The 19210-nt window shown below is 26.9% G+C and overlaps 2 protein-coding genes across 2 annotated transcripts in view; one reads left to right on the top strand and one right to left on the bottom strand.

The window, feature by feature from the left end:
* LOC107456692 (cuticle protein 10.9-like) overlaps positions 1-19013 on the bottom strand; it is a 56537-nt gene extending 37524 nt beyond the window's left edge. Inside the window, exon 1 of the mRNA XM_016074628.3 lies at positions 17684-19013. Coding sequence (XP_015930114.3) covers positions 18199-18657 — 459 coding nt within the window. The 5' untranslated portion in view covers positions 18658-19013 and the 3' untranslated portion in view covers positions 17684-18198. The remainder of the gene's footprint in view (positions 1-17683) is intronic.
* Positions 3958-4936, top strand: LOC122269257 (cuticle protein 10.9-like). The gene has a single exon (XM_043041441.2). It carries the CDS (start codon positions 4281-4283, stop codon positions 4698-4700), a length of 420 nt encoding a protein of 139 aa, XP_042897375.2. The 5' UTR covers positions 3958-4280; the 3' UTR covers positions 4701-4936.
* Positions 19014-19210: the final 197 nt, after the last annotated feature.

The raw sequence follows: 19210 nt of genomic DNA, 5'->3' as shown, positions 1-19210 counted from the left end.
CAACAAAAAAAAAAAAGAAAGAAAGAAAGAAATAACAAACATGACTTTTAAAGCACTATTGCCATAATATCAATTTCAACCCATTTAAATGCTTTATTGAAAAATTATTAATAACCTTAATAACAAACTTAAATATTTGATTAAATTCCAAATTGCATAGCGTTGTTTCAATTGCAGTAGTAGAATTTAAGATATTTATAATTTTATTTTTTTCAAGTTTAATTCAATCGTCAATTTTTTTTCCTTTTTGCATATTGTAGAATTTGTACATGCTAGAGCTCATTGTTTAAAATAGATTCCTACAAAATACGCATTCATTATGAATAGTGAAGAAAATTATAAAGCTTGATAAATAAGTTGAAACGCCAAGATGGTCCATCATTTTAAAGAATGAAAACATTTAAAAAAAAAAAATTCAAAGTATTTATTGTATGTGCATTTGTCACATAGTAGAGTATTAAAACTGAATAGTATATTGATCTTTATCTAGAAACAAAAATTGCGAAATTGTGCCAAAAATGTTTCATACATGCATATTATGTAACGTTATAATAAAATTTATTGTGAGATTACTCATTTTAAGGTTTCATGATTTAATTATTTTATCAATAAATGTTTTTATAATTCTTCTGAATTAATGTAAATATGCCTAACTTGCTAAATGATATTAAATATTTATACCTTACTGCATTAGAGACCTAGGAATTATTTAATTTTTTCATCAATTGTTCTGACAAAGAATTATACTATTAAATCTTATTGCGTAATGTAATTATAAATTAAAAAGAAAAAGTGTTTTCTCTTTGTATTTATTATCAAAATTTCCTGTCTTTACAATATCTTTGCTAATAAAATTATTTTTTGTAAAAATTGTTTTAATCTTTCTTGAAAAATTACATTTAAAAAAAAAGAAAGACGGCTGATATCATGTTTCATAAATAAGATATTTGAAAACTTTGATGTGGACTTAATTATAATTTCAATGCACTTTTGCATTTATTTTAGCTATGAAAGATTTTATTCAAACTGTGTATTTTCCTTAATTTCAAATTTAGAGCTCTTATAAACGTTCTGTATATAAAAGAAATCTGTAATGGATTAAAAAAAAAGTTTTTACACACATAATGGTGTGCTCTTTCATAATTTCAAATTTTCAAAAAAAAATTCTAAAGTGAAAGTAAAATAATTTCTATTGAAAGCTTTCTTATATTTGATTAATGCATTTTTTTAAACATTTTGGTTCTGTTTTATTATTTCTTTCATTTTTTGCTAACATTGCGAATACATTATTTTCTTTCATGTGTTTGGGACACAGAAAGACTTTTTTCTTTTAAATTTACACACAGTAAAAATTATTCATAATTAGTATAAAACGAGACAATATTTTCGCTTCCAATTTCTATTCAGTTGTAATTTTAATTTTTCTTTAAAGAAAAGAGAGAGAGAGATCTAGAAATAATGATTAACAAAAAACAACACCTATTTATACTGGGGAAAGTCTAGAAGTAGTTTTGGCTTTCCTGCAGGAATTCAAATAATATGTATTGTTCCCGATCTCTCTTAAGAATAATATAGTGTCGCCATCTGTTGAACATTTTAACCAGTTTTTTAATTCCCTTATTTTTTTTCCAGCAGAAACAAGGTTGAGAAATAACTTTTCATTAATTTGTTTGCATCTAAATTGAACAACAAAAAAAATTCGATGAAGTATAATTTTAGAAAAAAAAAATCGATTTTTTTTTGTACCTTAAAAAAATATAGCTTTTTCACTAGAATTTTAATATCTTCATTAACGTATTTATAAAAAAATAAGCGTTATTGTATTTCAATAAAAGTCAAGTTTCATTTCCAATAAGTAGATATCTAATTTTTATTAATATTTTAAAATGTAATGTTCATCGTAATTCATTCAATAAATACTTGTGTTTTAGTTCGTTTATAAGAATCCACACCCAAAAATATCACAAGAATAATGAATAAATTTATAAGAATATGTGAAAAAATCAGAACAGATGAAGTAGATTATTTCCTAGTAAATAAATAATGTTTTACATAGTAATAAAATGATGGATTATAAAATGGATGATGCATGATAATGATAAAAATGGATTATTTTCATAATTTTAAAATGTTCGATTATTTTTAGACTAATTTTTGTCTTTTTTTAATACAAATTTTAAAATTTAAATAGAAATGTTAAATTGTAGCAAGTTAGTAAAATCATAAATTATAAAAGGTGTCTATATCAGCGAGCAAGATTTCAAAATTTTTTAATGAATAGAATTTTTTATGAACCCGACGAAAAAAGTAAACAAATGCTGCTACACATTATACTTAATATTTTCAATTAAATAAATTTTTCAACTTTTCGAACCAAATTTTTCGACTTTTATGCAATAATATGTACTTTTCAAAAATACAATTTTGAAAGCATTGAAATACATTAAATAGTGAAAAAAAAAAAACATTTTCTTACAGGTCAAAAAGAAAAAAAGAAAGAAAAAATGCTATCGTTTATTTCCCGAGTACGTTTTACCTATTCATCTATAAACTCGTCGAAATCATTTATTTATCCCTCTCAAACTTGAATTCAGGATGTTTCTAACAAAAGACACTTTAAATAAATATTAATTTATAGGGATTAAATTAATTCACCTTTACGTGACCCTTTATTAATGGTAGTACACATTTAGAGCATATATGCTACTCTTTTTATTTCTGATAATAAATTTTTATTCATTATTATAAGAAGAAAAAAAAAACAGTTGAAGCAATTAATTGCAAATAAAATATAGTAATGTGAAAACTATTTTGTTATAAAAAAACATTAAAAAAACATTCAAGCTCTAAATATTTTATTGCTACTTACGTTGTAATGATATTGCGTATAATTTATCGTAAGATTCGTGTTCCTTCACTATATTTTATTCGCACGTAAAATTAAATAGGTGATTGCAAAAAAATTATTGCTACTGTCTTATGCCACTAGTCAAAACTGACCAGCCGATTTTTAAGGCAGAGGGGTGTGCTTCTTCTTGTTTTCTAGTGGCACCATCTACAGTCAAGAATTCTACCACACACATACGTCATGCCCGTTTTACAGGGAGGACACATTCACACGCAATCCATCCATTCGCAGATCGTAATTTTGATCTGAACTAGAGCACGATCAATCCCCTGTCCATTACCCCCAGAGATATATGTTTGTAATGGGAACTTAAAGGACTTTGTGACCCCGACAGATTTAGCGCGCACCAGGAACCATTTTGTACACGGGGAGTCTTCGACCGGCTGGGATGGTGCTCACGTTCTCTTGAACATATGCCTGAAGCCCTACCATCTAAGCTATCTCGGTCTATAGAAAAATTATATTCCTTTTTNATGCATACCAAAACAATTCTTCCCATTTACCTCAAAATCTTGACATAGCTAAGAATTCTGAAAGGGTGTTGAAAATTATTTTTCATACCAAAAAAATAAGTAAATAAATTGAAGCAGAATATCTTCAGCATCTCTCTTGATTATGAAAGAATGGTAAAATTATTTTTGATAGAACTTCATCACACGGTTAAAAAAAAAAATACTTAAAGCGTAACAATACTGTTTAAAAAATATTAATCTGATTGTTTTTCAAGTATTAACTCACAAGTTTCAGATTTAAGGCATCGAATATCAATAAATAAGTAATGAATATTGAGTGCACTGTGAAAAATTACGAATCAAATTACAGTAGAAAGTACCAGAACTTTGGGTGCATCAAATTCATTTTGCAGTAAAATTCACCACAAACCATTTCACCTTACTTTCTACAGTCATATTTAATTAGAGTGATTCAGCTATTTCACTGTATTACTATAAAAAAATTATGGTATATCAGATTTTTTAAGTTCGTGATATGATCTAAAATTCTTCAGCGTATAGTTTATGATCATCATCGTATCGGATATAATTCTCATCGTGTAGTACATAATTCATTACAATTGCTTTAAATATTTTTCTTATTAACATAAGTCATAGACCTTAATAATACTTCGAATAAAGTGTTAGAAATTACTTACTTTCAAGTGAAAAGGAAATTTTTTATCAATTTAAATATTCTCTCCTTTTTGAATTCTTCGTTCCGGTCATGCTTCTTCGAAGCTCAAAAGAAAACTTTTATTTTAAAATTCATGATGAAGCAAGAATTCAGGTTACCAAGAAATATTTTTAATCCGAAAAATATAAAACTGAAACTTTAGAACGGCTTAACGTTACTCACTTCTTAGACGTACAGGAGAAAAATGGTTATTTCAGTAAGCAAACGTTTTCTAATAGCATTGATGGTAACAGCACTTGCTGTGGAAGTGCATATGCAAACACCAGTGCAGTCAGTTCTCAAGCAGCCTGCACAATTTACCAAACCTTTTACTTATGGTTATGAATTTGGTGATGGATTGGGAATGTCCCAGTATCGACATGAATCTTCTGATGAAAATGGATTTGTTACTGGCAGTTATGGCTACCGGGATCCATATGGCGTGTACAGGAGAGTTCAATACAATGCTGGTGTCGATGGATTTCGTGCCAATATTTTGAGCAATGAGCCAGGACTTGCAAGTCATGTACCTGCTGATGCGCCTTATTCCGCTCTACCACCTCCACCAGCAGCCGTAGTTCAAAGTTTCAGAAGAATACCTGTATTTACTGCAATTCGAAAATGAACATAGTGTATGAATCTACTGGATTTTCGAAATATTGTGTGTTTTAGGATACGGAATATCATTTCAATGTTTCTTGGGGTATGAAATTTAAAAAAATACTAAAATCTGCAGAGTGTGTGGTACAGAATTATTTAATAGTAGACAAAATTTTGAGGCAACTGCATTTTCAATGGTTATGAATTTTTTGTAAAATATTGTTCAGTAATTTTTATGTTAGCATTCAGTAACTTTTGATTTCCGAATTTATATACTTAATTTTGTTATTGCAAATAAGTTATAATTCATATTTAAAGTTTTATCTGATAATATATTATAGAATAATTCAAAAGTAATAAAATATTTTCTATGTATGTTTGGGAAAGACAATCGCATTTATGATGCACAAAATGGCCCACATTTAAAAGCTTTTTCAACGAAATTTATAAAAGTTTACATTTTTTAAGCAGTTAGAAGGATTTTTATTAATATTTAAATAATATTTTAATTATTTTAATTGCTAAAATTTTAAACAATTTTATTATTTAAATTATTTGGTTTCTTTTTATTGTTAAGTCTGAAAAGCGAATTAGATGCTAGTTATATTCAGTAATACCATAAAATAACTTTTTTTCTTAAATAAATGGAAAGGAAGCATTTGTTTTTTAAGTTAAAACGTCCTAGATAAGCTTTAAAATGTAATTTAATGGTTGCAAGTGTTACCGGCGTTTTAGATCAGTTTTTCGCTCCCCCCCCCAAAAAAAAAACAATTTGTAAATGTTATTGAATTTTCAAAAATAAAAAATATATATTTAAAAAAATCTATTCATTTTATCGGAGTCGGTGAAATAGTTTTAATACGGCTATAAAGATTCGCTTAGAGTCTACAGGAAAGTTGAATAGATGTAGATGGATTTCGGGCTAACATGCTGCGCAATGAACCAGGGCTAACAAGTCACATCCTCTCGCATGTCTCGTATTCTGTTGAAGCACCAACATTAACAGCCATTGCTCAAAGCATTCGAAGAATTCCGAGTAATTAAGAAATGAGTAACAAAGGTTGTGCCGATGTTTCATTTAAACAAAGTGTTTTTAAATAATGACGTTGGTTTACAAAAAATTTTATCATTATTTCAATTCCGCCTATTTAAAAAAAAATAAATAAATAAAGACATTTGAACTTATTGTCTATCTCTAGTCCTATCCCAGGCATATTTTAAATAACTAGTTTTATCACGGAAGTCAATTTTAACCATTTTGAAAGCTTTCCGTTCAAGAAATATTCGACACCTGTATCGGTTTTATATTTTAAAAAAGCAATTAGTAATTAGTCTCTAAATATTATTTCTGTTTAGTTAAGGTTTCCAGTTGTTATGTTAAGGTTTAGTTAAAGTAAGTTTAGTTAAAGTTTTCAATTGGTTCTTCAAAAAGCAATTAGTTATTAGTCTGTAGAAATTATTTCTCCTTATTCGATTATCACGTTTGTTTCAATGTTTCTTCAAAAAGCAATTAGTAATTAGTATGTAAATATGATTTCTGTTTAGTTAAGGTTCCAATTTTTATCATTGGTTCTTTAAAAATCAATTAGTAATTAGTTTCGCGATATTATTTCTGTTTTTTCAAAGCTCTCATTTGTACAGATGGTGCATAAATAATTTCTGACAAATTGAGAATGAGAAATTTATCAGAAACTATTTGTGCTTATTTACATATATGTTAGAGTTCATTGTTTAAAATTGGTTCCTACACAATACGCATATATTATGAATAGTTAAGAAATTATAAAGCTTGATAAATACACTGAAACGCAAAGGTGGTCCATAGTTTTAAAAGGATGAATTTAAAAAAGTGCAGAGTATTTATTGTATATGTATTTGTCGCACATCAGAATATACTGCATAGTATATTGAGATCAATTTACTGTATAGTACATTGATCTTTATATGGAAAAAAAGATTGAAAATTGTGCCAAAAATGGTTCATACATGCATATTATATAACATTATAGTAAAACATTTTCTGAAATTATTTATATCTGTTTGAGGTTTTCTGATTAAACTATTTTATCCTTAAATGTTTTTACAATTTTTCTGAATTGATGTAAATATGCCTAACTTGCTATATGATGTTAAATATTTATACCTTACTGCATTATAGACTTCAGAAATATTTAATTTTTTCATCAATTGACCTGGCAGAGAGAATTTTACTATTGAGATTTACTATTTATTTACTTTTAAAGAGAATTTTACTATTAAAAGAGAAAATTTTACTGTTGAAGAATTTTACTATTATTTACTATAATGCTATTATAAATGAAAAAGAAAAAGTTTTTTTTCTTTTCTTTGTATCTATTATCCAAATTTTCTGTCTTTAAAACTATATCGTTGTCAATAAAAAAAAATGTTATCGAAATAGTTTTTGACTATTCTTGAAAAAATATTTGAAAATTACAGTAAAAAAAAAAGCTGATAGCATGTTTGATAAATACGATGTTTGATGACGTTGACGTGGACTTCATTATAATTTCAATGCATTTTATTTTAGCTGTAAAAGATTTTATCTGATCCGTATGATTTCGTTTATTTCAGAATTAGAGGACTTAGAAGCGTGATGCTATGTAAAAGAAAATCTGTAATGGATGAAAAAAAGTTTTTACATAAATAATAAAGCATAATTACTTTATTATTTATGCAAATATAAGCTCTTTCATAATTACAATAAAAAAAATCTAAAGTAAAAATAAAATAATTTCTCTTTCAAGCTTTTTTTTTAATAATGCATTTTTTAGTACATTTTGTTTCTGTTTCATTATTTCTTACATTTTTGCTAACATTGAGAATACATTAGTTTTCATGCGTTCGGAATGCAGTTAAAAAGACTTCTTTTTTTTTTCCATTTACAAACAGTTAAAATTATTTATAACTAGCATAAAACGAAGCAATATTTTCGCATGCAATCTCTATCCAGTTGTAATTTCAATTTTTCTTTAAAAAAAAAAAAAAAAAAAGATGAAAAAAGAGAGAGAGAGAGAGTGATCTAGAATACTGGGGTAGTCTAGAAGTAGTTTTGGCTTTCCTGCTGGAATTCAAGCAATATGTATTGTTCTAGATCTCTACTTAAGAATGTTATAGTGTCGCCATCTGTTGAACATTTTGACAAACATTTTAATTCCCTAATTCTTCTTCCAGCAGAAACAAGGTTGAGAAATAACTTTTTTATTATTTTGTTTGCACCTAAATTGAACAAAAAAAAATTCAATGAAGTAAGCTTATTCAAAGATGGAAAAGTTAAATTTTTTTTACCTTAAAAAATGTAGTTTTTTTTCACTAGAATTTTAATAACTCCATATAGTATTTATAAGAAATAAAAATAAAAAGCGTTATCAATAAAAGTTAAGTTTAATTTCCACTAGGTAGACATTTAATTTTTATTAATGTCTTAAAATGTGATGTTTATTGAAATTCATTCAATAAATACTTGTGTTCTAATTCGTTTAGAAAAATACGTACTCAAGAATATCATAAGAATTTAGAATAAATGTATATGAATATGTAAAAAAAATAAATATAGATTAACTAGATTGTTTCATAGTAAATGAATAATGGTTTACATGAAAATAAAATAAATAGGATTATTTTTAAAATTTTAACACAGATTTTAAATTGGAGCTGGTTGATAAAACCGTAAACCATTTAAAATGTATATATCAGCAGGCAAGATTTCAAAATTTTTGAATGAATAAAATTTTTATAAACCTGTCAAAAAAAGATAAACAAATGCCGACGCACATAATACTCAATACTTTCATTTGAATAAATTTTTAAACATTTCAAATCAAAATTTACGACTTTTCTTCAATAACATGTACTTTTCAAAAATCCAATTTTGAAAGTATTGAAATATATTTATAATATAGTGGGGGGGGGGGGCNCTTTGTCAAAAAAAAAAAAAAAAGAAAATTCTATCGGCTGTTTCCCGAGTACGTTTTACCAATTCATCTATAAATTTATCGAAATCATTCATTTATCATCCCTCTCATACTTGAATTCAGGATGTTTCTAAATGAAGACATTTTAAGTAAATATTAATTTATTATTAATAAATTTTTATTCTGAAAAAAAAAATAGTTGAGGCAATTAAAAGCATATAAAAAATAGGAGTGCAAAAGCTATTTCTTTATAAAAAAAATACGTTGCAATGATGTCGCGTATAGTTTATTATAAGATGCTTGTTGCATCACTTTATTTTACATTAAATAGGTGATTGCAAAAAAATTATTACTGTTTTCTTATGCCACTTGTCAAAACTGACAAGCCTATTTTTAAGGCAGAGGGGCCCGTTTCTTCTTGCTTTCTAGAGGCGCCATCTATAGTCAAGAATTCGACTTTTACCACACTCATACGTCATGCAATTTACAGGGAGGACACATTCTCACACCATCCATCCATTCGCAGATCGTAATTTTGATCTGAACTAGGGCACGATTAATCTTCAGTCCAGTACCCCCAGTGGTATTGATTTTTATTGGGAACTTGGAGGATTTTGTGACCCCGATAGATTTAACGCTCACCAGGCACCATTTTGTACTTGGGGAGTTTTCGGCCTGCAGGGATGGAACTAATATTCTCTAGAACATGTGCCCAACGCTCTACAAACCAGGCTAAAAAATGATATTCTTTTTTTTTGGGGGGGGGAGGTTACACTACTTTTTCTTAGAGCAAATTTTATTTATTTTGTGTAAAACAAATACTTTTCATTTTATGCTACGTTTATTACCTACTAATTATTACCTATTATTATTATTTTTTTAATTTAAATACTTTATAAAAAGAACACGAAAAAGATTAACAAGTTTCTTTAAATTGGAGAGAAATTTCCTGCATTTAACAGAAAATTCTAAATAAAATTTTCAATGCAGAAAAGGCAAATTCTGTAAAGCATTTATTTGTAGTACAATAAAAAAATGATATAAAATTTCAATTGTAATTTGTAGCTATGTGTGCTTAAAAATTATTTTAAAAAAATAAAGCATAACAAGTCTATCAAATTTTTCTAAAAAAAAAATTCTTCCTTTAAAAAATCGTTGGTTCCTGGGATAAATTCATGTAGTAATATTCATGGAAATAGTAATATTCTTGCAGTAATATTCATTATATTCACGGATTCCTTTTAATATTCATGAAGTGGGTTCATAGCAAAAATCTTTTGCTTTAAAGGCTTGTCGCTCATTTTTGAAGCATATTAGTCATTTGCAAATTAATTTGAATTTTTTTTATCTACTGTGCTAATTTTTCATTCGATCTTTGTCAAATTTAATTTTCAAAATTTTTCGTTATTCTTCAACATGTTTTGTTTTAAATGGTTAAAACACACAACCTTTTGCAACTTAATCAAAGATGAGTTTAAACGAAATAATTTTAAGGTTATATTTTAAAAACAAATTGGTTAATCTGCATTACTTAATCTATAGATTTTGAAACTAATCATAATGGAATCGTTGGTTCGTTCATAATAGTTCTTTTTTTAAATATATATAAATAAGTTTTTTTTTATTTATTTTTTTTGCTGTAAAATTGTAATGCTGCATCTGTTGCGTTTACCAAGGACAAAAGATATAAGAATAACCAATATAATTTTTTTTTTTTTTTTTTTTTTTTTTGCAATAGCTGAGACCTGGAGAGATTTCTTCGATATTTTTGAGTAGCCATTGAGACTATATACTTTTTTTAGTGCATTTTTTAAATTTTCCAAACAAGATTCGAAAGCATGATTTTGCTTTGTTCAATGTGGGAGAGTGTGTTTACTGGTAGGAAAATTTTTAGATCATAGAAGTATTATGTTCGAGCATCTATCTCATCCTCGCTAAACCTGGTATGCATAGTTTCTTTTTCCTTTTGCCATACTTTATGCAAATTTGTGTTTAAAAGTTTGTTCGTATAGACACCAAATAACTTTCTTAATCAAATAAATTGATTATTTTATACGCATTGTGGTTCTGTTTAATATTAACAGTTATGTTATTGTTTGGTGTCAATTTTCTATTTTTTATTTATTTTATAACCGTTGATGAACAGCCAACCCAATTTTTGAGTTTACGGCTACAAATATTCAACTCCGTACCCTTGTAATTTTGAACCCAATTCAGAAGATAGAACTTCAGGATCAAGGAAGGGTAGAAATTTCCCGCTTTTGCGTTGCATGGAGAAGAAAACCACGAAAACCTCCCACGGTTAGCTTGGTGGCAAGGGGACTCAAAAGCAAAATCCGCCTACCACTGAGGATATCAATTTAATATTTGGCAATATTGTTTAGCGTAAAGCACCATTTCATCTAATTCTTTTAATTCTTATTATTCTGATAGAATCATTACGAGCGCATACCCTCTCGTGCATGAGTACACCAATTCATTAATTACAATTGGGATTTAAATAAATATTCGCTAAATGAAAAAAAGAATAACGATAAAACAATTTTATTCCTGATAGCTCAGTAATTTTTAGTAGTAATGGAGTTCCCCGCAGTATTATAATTCAACAAATATTTATTTAAATAACAATTGTAAATAGTGAATTATAGTGCACTTATGCACAGGCATAATAGGACTTGAAATAGATAAACAATAATTTTTTGAACGACAATGCATATTATTAAAGTAAACAAAGCAATTGGATACCCGCAAGTGACGTCATCGTAGGTAAATTGTGGTATTTGTCGATTCAGAAAGTCGCTTACAGATATCCAATCAAATCTGATTTAAATCACATGATTAGGCATAATCACTTCTCTTCTTCTCCAATTTACAAGTACTTAATTGTATGAAGAAAAGTTTATGTCCTGTCTATAAGCATTTACCAGAACCATGAACAAAAATAGTTATTATTTAATCATGAATTGTATTCTGGAATGTTTAGGAAAATTAGAAAAAACCTGGTTGGTGGATAAAACCGGTAAAAATAGCTTAAGAGTAAATTTATTGTACAAATAAAAATTCAACCAATTTAATTCATGGAATAATTTATAGAAAAAAAAATGCCTTAAGGACAGTTTCGTCCGATTTTTTCCTATTTAATACAAATGTAATTTAAAACACATTTCAACCTCAAAGAGTTTTAATTTTTAATAATATAAATTCCAAATCTTTTTATTGAAAAATTCTATTTGAACTCTAAATTCACAATATTTTTACTATTACATTAACTTATGACTTAAACTTATCAACTTTTTATGCTTACTTTAACTCATTTCTGTAAGGCATTAACTTTTTATTTACTTAAACTTATTATTTTTTTATTACTTTCTTATCTTTGATTTTAATAATGAACACCATTATTAAAAAAAAAATCAGTGTTTACCGTCTTTATCATTAATTTTAATTTACGTGTAGAAACAAAATAAAATAATCAAATTTAAATTAATATTATAAGACATTTGGCGAAATAGTTAAAGTTAATACACACACTTTTCACTGCTTTAGTTTTGTAACTATCCAAAATAGCTATGATAGTAAAAGACTGTTTAGAATCAAAAATAAAAAAAAACAGTTTTCAAATCTTCATCATCTAATCAAATCATATTTAAAAATTTATTTATTTCATTAGTTTTTAAATTTGCTTTTCAGAAAATTGTAAAAATCAATCATTTATTAAATGAAAAAATCTGAAGAAAAGCAGTTACTAAAGTTACAAATGTAATTCATTTATTTTTCAACAATAATTGAAGCAGAAATCATTGAAAAAGATAATTATTTTTGTCATAAGGATTTTTATGCGTTTTAGAGTGTTTCATTTCAACTCTCTTCAATGAATGAAATATGCGATTATTTCTTTTCTTTCCTGTTAGTTTAATGGTGAATTAATTGCTGTTATAATGCAATGTTGCGTTACGAACAGTTGTATCATGATAAATGAGAAAGTTTGATTTGATTAATGCATGAAACAATCCTTTTAAAGCTAGATAAAAGAGAAATAATCTTCTGAATTAATCATATTTAAAGCATAATATCGAAAAATAAATAATTTTATAATAATTATGTTTTGAAAGATTTTCATCCTTTCTTTTTAATGCTCAAAGCCTCTTATAATAAATTCTTCACTTTTTTCTTTTTTCTTTCACTTTTTACTTTTTCTAGTGTATTATTTTTTTTAATGAATAAAATTTTTACGCATTTTTATTTATGCGAATGGATTTATATGATGCATTTTATGCTTCAATTAATATTTTCTTAGAATTTTTTGATTAGAAATTAAAAAGTCTTATTTTTTATAAGGTTTTTCTCAAACGATAGGAATATTTCAACTGAAAATTTAAAGGAAGAGTTTAATAAAATTGATTGAATTGTAACTCTACATTCAGGTAAAAGTAAATTTTTTCTTTAAGTTTTTAAATTTTGTTTCTATTAAAACATTTTTTTTTAAATTCCTCCATATCAAAAAATTTTTTTCGTGTGTAAGAGAAAATGCCCATTAACCCAGAAAGAATGATTTTAAATTTTAGCTACTTCTTATAGTACAGTTGATCATTTTTCCAATCCAGCAATCCTCTTATTTCGTTTTTCAATGTACCTTTTTTAAGAAACTACTAATGATATCGCTTTGAAATTTTTTGGGAATATTTGAGATTATGTCTGTTGTATGCTGTAATAATGTTTAAGCGTTAAGAGGAATACTTTTTGAGTTATAAAAGTTTTTGATGAATTAAAAACAATAAACTAACTTTTCAAAAAATTAAAAGTTTTTAATTTTTTTAAAAGAATTAAAATTAAAAGTATGCCATAGATATGTATTAAGAGTTATCACAGTGTAAACATACATATGTAAATATTCTGTGGAAAAAAAACTGAAGCAGTTCATAATTTCTTTTTACTTTCGTTAATTAAGGTGCATCAAAAAAATAAATGTTTCAGCATTATTAGTATACTCCCCTAAATAGAATGCGTTTACACAAAATTTTAATAATTATACATTTTCGAAACAAAATGCTCCTTTCTATTAATCAACTTTTAGACTTTTATGGAAGAAAAACTTTAGAAGAAGATCCAAAGAGAAGGTTTATGACCATTATAGCTGATTCTGGGAAAAATTGAATTAGAGCACGGAGAGGAGCTGTTTTTCCCGGATTTTCTGAGTAATAACTCTCGGGGGAACCGATTTTCTGTTTTTTTTTTTTTTTTTTTTTTNTTTTTTTTTTTTTTTTTTTTTTTTTTTTTTTTTTTTTTTTTTTTTTTTTTTTTTTTTTTTGCTAAAACTTAGTAATCCTCAAAATGTTTTCGTAATTATTGCGTCTAATCGTAATTATTGCAAAAAAGTAAACGTAAACTGTTTTACTTTTTGTTCCTCTTGCTTCTGCCCAAACTTGTATTTTCCATGATTATATCTCTGCAACAAAAACGCGAGACACAAAAATAATGTTTATAAAAACACAATGTAATTAATTATACTTCAGATCAAAATATAAATGCTTATATTATAGTTAGACAAAACTATATTTTTTGAGCAAAATAAATTCTAATAATGAAGTACTTATGGTACCACATTTTCCGTTTTGGGAAAAAATGGTCCTTTTAAAGAAATTTTGTCACAAAATCCGTCAAAAAATAAAAATAGATTTCAGAAAAAGGGTTTTATTTTATAGGCATAAAGCATAAAAAATAAGACTAATATTTTTGTTTCTCAAGAAGTTTTGCTTGCCTTCAAAATTGCAGCTTTCTGGTTCTAAAATTGTTTAAAAAATGAAAATTAAGTTCAGAAGGTAGCTTTTATTTCAGAGGCATGAATCTTTAAGGGCATAAACTTATTGGTAAGACAAAAATGAAGTTACGAAGTTTGATTTTAGATGAGATATGAGATGACGTTGGATAATAATATTACGAATAATTATAATATGAATAATAATAATATGAATGATTATAATATGAACAATAATAATATGAATATTAATAATATTGCGTACTAATAATATGAATAATTGTAAAATATTTATTTAAATAGTCAAAAATATTATGCTATATAATAACATTCGCCTATCAAGTGTTATGTCTTGCAGTAATAAAATCTTAATTGCTCACTAAACTTTACCTGTCTAGTTATTTTTCATTTCAAGTTCGTTAGGCAGGTTCTGATTTTTATCACTTGTTTGCCCTATTACCAACAGATAGAAGATAAAATTCTTACGTTATTTAATTATTTATTTATAGACTAGCAAAAAAAAATTTTATTTTCATTTTTTGCTAATCACGGAAGAAAGAAAAAAAAAATTTAACACACTAATAAAATGAACATGATTGCATGTGATAACTTCATTATATTTCCCTCTCTCCCCCATAAAAGGGAAAAAAGTATGATATCATAAACAGTAGTTTATATTGAATATAAAATTTTTAAAAAATATCGAAAAATAGCGGTTTTTTAAAATGAATGGTAGTTGCAAAATAAAAACTTTTCTTAGAGGTAAAAATGTTTAGTGCTGCAATCTATCGAGGACTTTTGGTAACCTTAAAAGAATTTATATTGCATTGCAAGTAAAATTTAGAAATCATTTATTGCAATAAATAAAATAAAATAATTTTTTTATATCAAAGTGTAAAAAAAATTTATTGGCTTATTTAATGAGTAATGTGATTTTTCTCCCTGTCATCAAACGTATAAGAGGAAAAGATCTACAGCTTTTATCGCCTGTCTGTTCTATAATTAAAAATTTTCAAGATAATCTCCGAATTCTTTAAATTCAGCAATTTCATTAAACTAACAGTCAAATTATTGAACCAAAATTAATGAAAAAGTTTAAATTATCCTTTTTAGTGCATTTCTTTTAAAGTTTCATCAGAGCACTCAATTATTGAGGAAAAAATTATTGGTTTATTTAATGAGTCATGTGATTTTTCTCCCTGTCATCAAACGTATAAGAAGGAAAGATCTACAGCTTTTATCGCCTGTCTGTTCTATAATTAAAAAATTTCAAGATAATCTCCGAATTCTTTAAATTCAGCAATTTCATGAAATTAACAGTCAAATTATTGAACCAAAATTAATGAAAAAATTTAAAATATCCTTTTTAGTGCATTTCTTTTAACGTTTCATCAGAGCACTCAATTATTTCTAATTGATGGACTCTTATAAAAATGTACGCTTACGTAAGACGGGACAAAGGCCTAAAACAAAATTTTATTCATCTTTTAACGATTCCATCTTAGATAGAATTAACTGCAATATGCAAAAAAATGTATACAGAGTGGCTAAACGCAATTAAAATTAAGCACTGAAGCATCTTGGAAAAATAATTATTAAATCTATTACTGGCTATCCAATTAATGTCTTGTGCCGATCAATCTATAATTATTATTACTCTATTGTAATATATATATTATTGACTCTGGTGAAAGAAGCACTTTATTAAGTAATTTGTATGAACAGTATGAAATTTCTGTAAAAAAAGTATTTGTGATTTTACTATTTTATAATCATTTTTTGAGAACAAAGCAATGCACTGTTAAAAATACCTCTGTTTTAGCAATATAGTAAATTTTTCCAAGGAATTTTTTTTTTGTTAATGTTTAGCTTTTGTTTTTTCAGAATATTTATTTAAAAGCTTTCCCACTATTGCACACCTCCGTGTTCGTTATTTCCATGCCAACAGCTTCCCGCGTTCATTTCGGATCATTTCACTATCTGAATCGATCGGCATCAGAAATTAAAATTTAGCACAATAAGTCTAACAACCCTTATTTCTGCTGATTAATAAATGTATTTTAAGAACAAACTATTTAACTCTCATACTGAAGAAAAGTTTGGACAAAACTACCAGAAAATAGTAAAATTTACAGTGCCTCTGGTTTCATACGAACACCAAAAAGCTCGATAATTTTTACGGAAGCGCTTTGGTAATGATTTTGGTAAAATTAACTTTAATTTTGTTTTATAATATGTGATATAATTTGATAGAGAGTGTAAAATTTGGTAACTTTATATGAAAACATTCTATGAAAACCATTTCTTCGGTGAAATTTAATTTTCAGTCTTGTATTTTTTATTCAACGTTTGGTAATAAGAAAAATGATTTTGTAACCAAATATGCCATTGCCGTAAATTAAGTAATTTTACCATTTTTTTTCTCCATGCAGTATTGTCACATATTTCTTATGCCGCTTATGGGCGTATATTTTTCTCAAACGTAGAAGAAAAATTTCAATTTGAAATTGGTAAGAGCAATATTTTCCATTTATTTATGTTTATTTATTTCTTAATACTAAACATAGCATATATTTGAAAGGAAAATTAAAATGGAGGAAAAATGTATGAAGTATATTTCTATCACTTATATTTTTATTGGTAGTTATTTAAATTTAAGAAAACAAGTTTGAATTCCTCATATATTTAAGTTTGGATAATTTATCCTAAAATTATCACTTCTATCAGTTACTAACGGGTAAAAAAAGAAAACAAAAACTGATTATATGCATAGATTTGTCTGCTCGTGATTTGTTTTGTGAAATTCATTCATTGGGTCAGTGCCGTGTTTAAATTCTCGTTTTAAATGCAATAGAAGCTTGTCGATATTTAGACTAAAGAGATTCATTATTTCACCATCAGACGCATTCACAATTTAAACAATCATTTGCATAGAGAGAATTCTGATTAGGTTAGTTTGTTTATGTTATATTGAGATATCAGTAAGAATTCATAACTATGAACAGCGCACAATGCTATCTCAATTAATTATTTAAAAGTAGATTGTGGTAATAATCCCTTGGAAATGATATAAAGTTTCCTTTCATAATTATGATTTAATTGAACTCTTTAAGCACTAGAAATTAAAATCATTATGACTTTGGTTAAATAAAGTTCAGTTATCCTTTGATGTGAAATATTATTACAAACATGAAACATTACAAACTAGACTTTTACAAACTAGTTAATTTTAAGGAAACTTGCTTGAAATTGGGAGTTCGAAATTCCTAAATCATACATTGATTTTTAGTTTATACATATCAAATAAAAAAATGTACTTACCTAACAGTTTTGTTTCTCCTTCAAATCCTTTGCCATCATAATTTTCTAATTGAAAGAAAACCACATCTGGTGCAAAGCATCTTGTAATTACCTATTGTTAGAAAACTGAAACTAAACCTAATAATATGAACTACCAAGTCAAAATAATGATTATTACTTTGAAAGTATAATGAATAAAAATAGTTTACGAGCACTTAAAATTTATTCATAAATATTGGCACGTACAACAGATTCAAATAAGAATTTAATGCAGAAACAGACATTGAGGGTACATGTATTGACATAGCTGCTCTTTAAATTTAAGACACTGCACACAATACTCATAAGTAATCACATTATACGTCACTCGATAAGAAATATCATTCAATAAATAAATAAAGTCTTATTTCTAAAATAAGACGCAGTTCAGTTTGATATCAATACTGCAGCACGTGGAAAGAACGACGTGTTCGTGTTAGTTCAAATAGAATGAGCAATTAGCCTTTGAAAAGTTCTTAAGAATCATCGATTTGAAATTACGCCTTAGCATTTCTGGGATTAATATCATCTTGTAAGTCTTGGTTAACAACACCTTCGGGTGGTGGTTCAACGATAAAAAGTGCATCAGCAACGTTCTGATTGGCCGTACCAGGCTCATTACTTCGAATTACAGCTCTATATCCATTATCATCAGCAGTGTACTCAACTTTTCTGTAAACACCGAAAGGATCCATATAACCATAGCTGCCCTTAACTGCTCCAGAGCCATCAGAAGATTCACTTCGGTATTGACTCATTCCAAATCCGTCTTCCAATTCAAAACCAAACTGATATGGTTTAACTGTATAGGGACCATCTTGGTCCTGTCTGTCTATTCTATCCCTATCTGATCTTGAAAGAGCACCAATACGCCTATCTTTTTCTTGAATTGGCGTTGGGGCGCCAGCTGCAAAACCGACCAAAGCCAAGAGAGAAGCAAGAACACAGAGATGCATGTTGCTAGAAGCTGAAAGCTTGAAGTGATTTTTGACGAGATGGTATGATCTTATATAAGTTGTAAATGTGCGTGCATCTCTGCTGCGCTGAAGTAATTTTGTATCACGCTAGACAGATATTTAAAAAAGAGCATGAAAATCTCCCGGAATACGGTAATAAAAACCCGGTTTCATTCCTCACTGTCAAACAAAAAATAATAAACATTTTCTCTTTTGATGGACACTATTAGTTGACCTAGCGTTTGCCGACACGGAACTGAAAGGTCAGGGAATCGCACAGAGGAATATATTTCAATATTTACTACAGGATAATAAATTTTCGATTCATGCATATCAGCCAAGCATAAATAAAAAGGTTTGATCTTGAAAGTTTCCATTTGCCTTCTCTGCTATTGCATGTAAATTTATTTACATATTTATTTTATTCAAAAGATACTTTTTTTTGTGAACCAGATATCATAATATAACGATCGGCTCAAGTGTAAATTAGAGTAAAGCTTTAAAAAAGTTTAAATAATGCAATTGTTACTTCCTTTAATTTAAAAGAAATTTA

Source organism: Parasteatoda tepidariorum, chromosome 2, assembly GCF_043381705.1.
Source record: "Parasteatoda tepidariorum isolate YZ-2023 chromosome 2, CAS_Ptep_4.0, whole genome shotgun sequence".
Classification (NCBI taxonomy): Eukaryota; Metazoa; Arthropoda; class Arachnida; order Araneae; family Theridiidae; genus Parasteatoda; species Parasteatoda tepidariorum.
Note: the sequence above shows the minus strand (reverse complement) of the source record. Positions and strands in the feature narration are given on the sequence as shown.

Excerpts from the sequence above, each read along its gene's own strand:
- LOC122269257 (XM_043041441.2), top strand. The coding sequence starts at position 4,281 with ATGGTTATTTCAGTAAGCAAACGTTTTCTAATAGCATTGATGGTAACA.